Below are 3555 nucleotides of genomic sequence, written 5' to 3'. Positions count from 1 at the left end.
TTTCGAATACTGATCGTTGAGACCAATTTTCTACTAGGAGCACACACTTCAAAATTTATCCAGAAATATAGGACAGTGGTGGTTACTCTGTTTGTTGTATTTGGCGTGTTCCTTCATTCCCAACTGAAAGGAAATCGATGATACCAGCCGTCCCCCGGCTGCAATTTCTTAGCAGCAAGACGTAATTAACAGTGGTATCGTATGGTATGCTCTCAGTGGAAACTTCGGAAGTTCCCATCAATTTGTTCTTGACTGAAGACAAGAGCAAGAGAAAGACGAAATATGAAGGATGCGAAAGCAATATATAATTTCGCTTATTGCTTTATTGCTGTTGTAGCAGTACCTGTCATAGACATTATTATCCTCATCTACCAGAATTAAGTGTTTGTTCTTGGCCCCGTAATTGGAAAGCTTCATTATATATGCAGGAACTAATCCTCTTTATGAAAGATCTAATACTAAGGTAAGCTGTGAAGTAAGACGATCAAATTAATTGAGAGAAGTTTGAAAGCAACACATATCCCGGTATCGCTGTCAAATAAGTGATGTTGGTCATAACAGAGCTGTTGTGAAGGAACCAAGAAGAGTACTTTCTGCAACGTAATCAGCTTAGCAAGTTCTGGTGGGAAATAGTCGGTATGGGGGCGTGCTATACAAGGGAGACTTCCAGTTTTAGAATCATCTCTCCAGTTTTGTATGAAGTTTGGACAGTAATTGGATTGGCACCAATGGAAGAAGATGTAAGACGTAAAACCCGCTGGGCTAACCCAAGGTGGTGCCGAGACAGGAAGCCTATTTTATGTCCTACGATGTGGCTGTTTTTCGTAGCGCTCATGACAGCAATGTTAAGCTACATCCAGGACAACTGGAACTTCCGCGAATGGGATCTCGCAACGGTGGCATATATGCTTCAGAATTGGGTGGGAAAAATGTACCTGTTGCTTACATATGGTATATGCGCTACAACTGGACTACTGCATCTCAAATCATTCATGAGGGCCCTGAGATTCACAGATAACTGTATAAGTGGAATAGTTACTGAAAACTGGAAGCAGATGACGGGTAATATCGTCTTCCTGTCCTACTGTGTGGTGACGACCACCATGCTTGTGGTAGCGCGAAAACATTATCTCGATATGTACGCGACGTTGATCCTCCTTGTCCTCGTCCTTTACAAGTCGATAGTAGCGCTGCAGTTCGTCTTTCTGGTTTTGGAGTTACGAGAGAGGTTCCAGAGTGTTAACGCCAGTATAAGAGAGTCGCTGCCACCACTCAGCGTGCCAGAGCTTCGTGCAGTGTTTGGGGTTGGGAAGGAGCAAGTGTCACCACAGGCCACCTCTGGCAGACTGCGACAACTGAGGGAGGCGTACGTGGTGCTGATGCACGCAGGGGAGACCCTGCAGCGGCACTTCGGCCTGCCAGTGGCCCTGAACATCGCCCACTGCGTGGGCGGCATCACGTTCTACACCTACGGGATGCTGAGCCCGGCCGGGACGCGGCAGTCGCCCTACCGGGAGGTCAGCTTGTCTGTGCTGTGGCTGGCCCACCACTCGCTGCGGCTGGTTGTGATGTCATTGGCGTGCGCGGCCACTGCTGACGCTGCAGCCGACGCGGGGCCACTGCTGCTCAGGGCGTCCGCCGTCTGCGACTGGCGCAGTCCAGAGCTGGACGCCTTCATGCGACTCACACTTCGAGGACCACGACTGCGCTTCACCGCCGCCGGACTGGTCGTCGTCGATAGGCGCCTGCTGGTCTCTGCCCTCGCCGTGGTAGTCACCTACCTAGTCATCCTGGGACAGCAGTGAGGAGAGTCCTGCGGTGGATGCAGAATAGGACAACCTGAGTTCTTTATGTACCTCAGCAGCATCAGTGTAGTGACAGCAAGAATGTCTTCACGTGTACTGTGTTAAATTTTAAGGAGTAAATAGAATTTGGTAAATTATTCTGGGTACAGTTTAATGTCCTTTTCGGAGGAACATTTCACAGTCTGTTTGGTTTCAATATACATCGTGAATCACCTAACACTTGCGCCTCAAGTATTTCGGACATGAGAGGCACTTTCGGTATGGAGTTTACACACAATCGAATTATAGGCAAGGGCGCGTATTAGCAACCAATACACAGCTATTGAAACCTTGACCAAAGCGCTGTTTCTTACGACAGTTTCAAATTTTTAAATAGGACAATGTGTATCGACAGTAAAATACTAAAAGTAGCATAAATGAGAATGTCAGTGGTGTCCATTGCAGCTAGACAGTGGAAGTAGTTTGCGAGTTATCGTATTTGGAAAATGTAAATACCGACAGCTGTTTGTTCCATCCCATTGCTTAGATGCCTAGCGGTGACGCTATGTTGGTTTAAATTGTGTTATGTGTTTATTGCGATTGCATTGCGACAGTTCTCTCACTCATTATGTGATAGTGGACGTAGTAAGATGTGTTTGGAAGATGGTATGTGCCATTGCGGAAAAAGTGGCGTGCTCATGGTTTATAGTGAATGTATGACGTATGCTGGTCTTTCGTGTATCATGTATGCCGAAAGATATGCAAGTAGACGTAACATCTTTAGCATCTTCAAACAATTACAGATGACATTAAACGGACTATTGTTGCTGTCTGCTCTGCAGTTTTCGCTGAAATGACAGAACGTGTGCATCAATAGTTGCATGGCTAAGTGCAACCTTGTACCGACGCTGGTGGTGCACGGGCTTTAGGGTACATGGGCTCCTTAAGTGCCGGACCCCACAGAGGTACGGCATTTATCTTTGTTTGTCACTCGTTTGTTTTAGGAAATGTTCCGTTTAACAACATGAGACGTCCCGAGACATAGTAACGTCTGAGTAGGGCTGCATACGTGCATCCATGTGAAGTTCACATTCGTTTCTGCTGGAACACCGAACACACAACAGTCGGTGGTTACAATGTTCAGTATACGATATTTCATAAAGTATTTGCACTAGACTCCGGAGAAAACACCACTGATGTTCTAATTTACTCCAATATCATTATGTTATAGAAAATAGGCATTACATATTTATACCTTTTCTAACTAAACATACATTTCAAGAATTGTAACATTCTTTGTGTGGACTACAAAGGCGGGCACCTGCCTACCACTCCAATCTGTAAAATCCACATATCAATAGCACCTTCGGTTATCGAAATATATGAGATGAAAGTTTCACATCATTCATCCTGTATGTTATTTACAGTACCTTATGTGATTTTGTGGATGTAAAAAAACGTAAATGTCGTGTGACTAGGGCCTCCCGTCGGGTAGAGCGTTCGCCGAGTACAAATCTTTCGATTTTTCGCCACTTTCGCGACTTGCGTATCGATGGGGATGAAATGATGATGATTACGACAACACAACACCCGGTCCCTGAACGACGAAAATCTCCGAACCAGTCGGGAATCGAACCCTGGTCCTTATGATTGACATTATGTCTCGCTGACTACTCAGCTACCGTGGGCAGACATTTGGTGCAAGTGATAAACGGATATGGTAGCACACCAGTGATTATCGGCTATTCTTACGTGGACACATTACACTGAT

General features: G+C 45.6%; 1 protein-coding gene across 1 annotated transcript; it reads left to right on the top strand.

Annotated features, from left to right (window-relative positions):
• Window positions 1-638: 638 nt before the first annotated feature.
• Window positions 639-1805, top strand: LOC126235470 (uncharacterized). Its single transcript, XM_049944191.1, has one exon. The coding sequence runs from the start codon at window positions 639-641 to the stop codon at window positions 1803-1805; it is 1167 nt and encodes a 388-aa protein (XP_049800148.1).
• The last annotated feature ends 1750 nt before the right edge of the window (window positions 1806-3555 follow it).

Source organism: Schistocerca nitens, chromosome 2 (genome assembly GCF_023898315.1).
Source record: "Schistocerca nitens isolate TAMUIC-IGC-003100 chromosome 2, iqSchNite1.1, whole genome shotgun sequence".
NCBI classification, from domain to species: Eukaryota; Metazoa; Arthropoda; class Insecta; order Orthoptera; family Acrididae; genus Schistocerca; species Schistocerca nitens.
The sequence above is the reverse complement of the archived record's forward strand: the minus strand, read 5'-3'. Positions and strand labels throughout refer to the sequence as shown.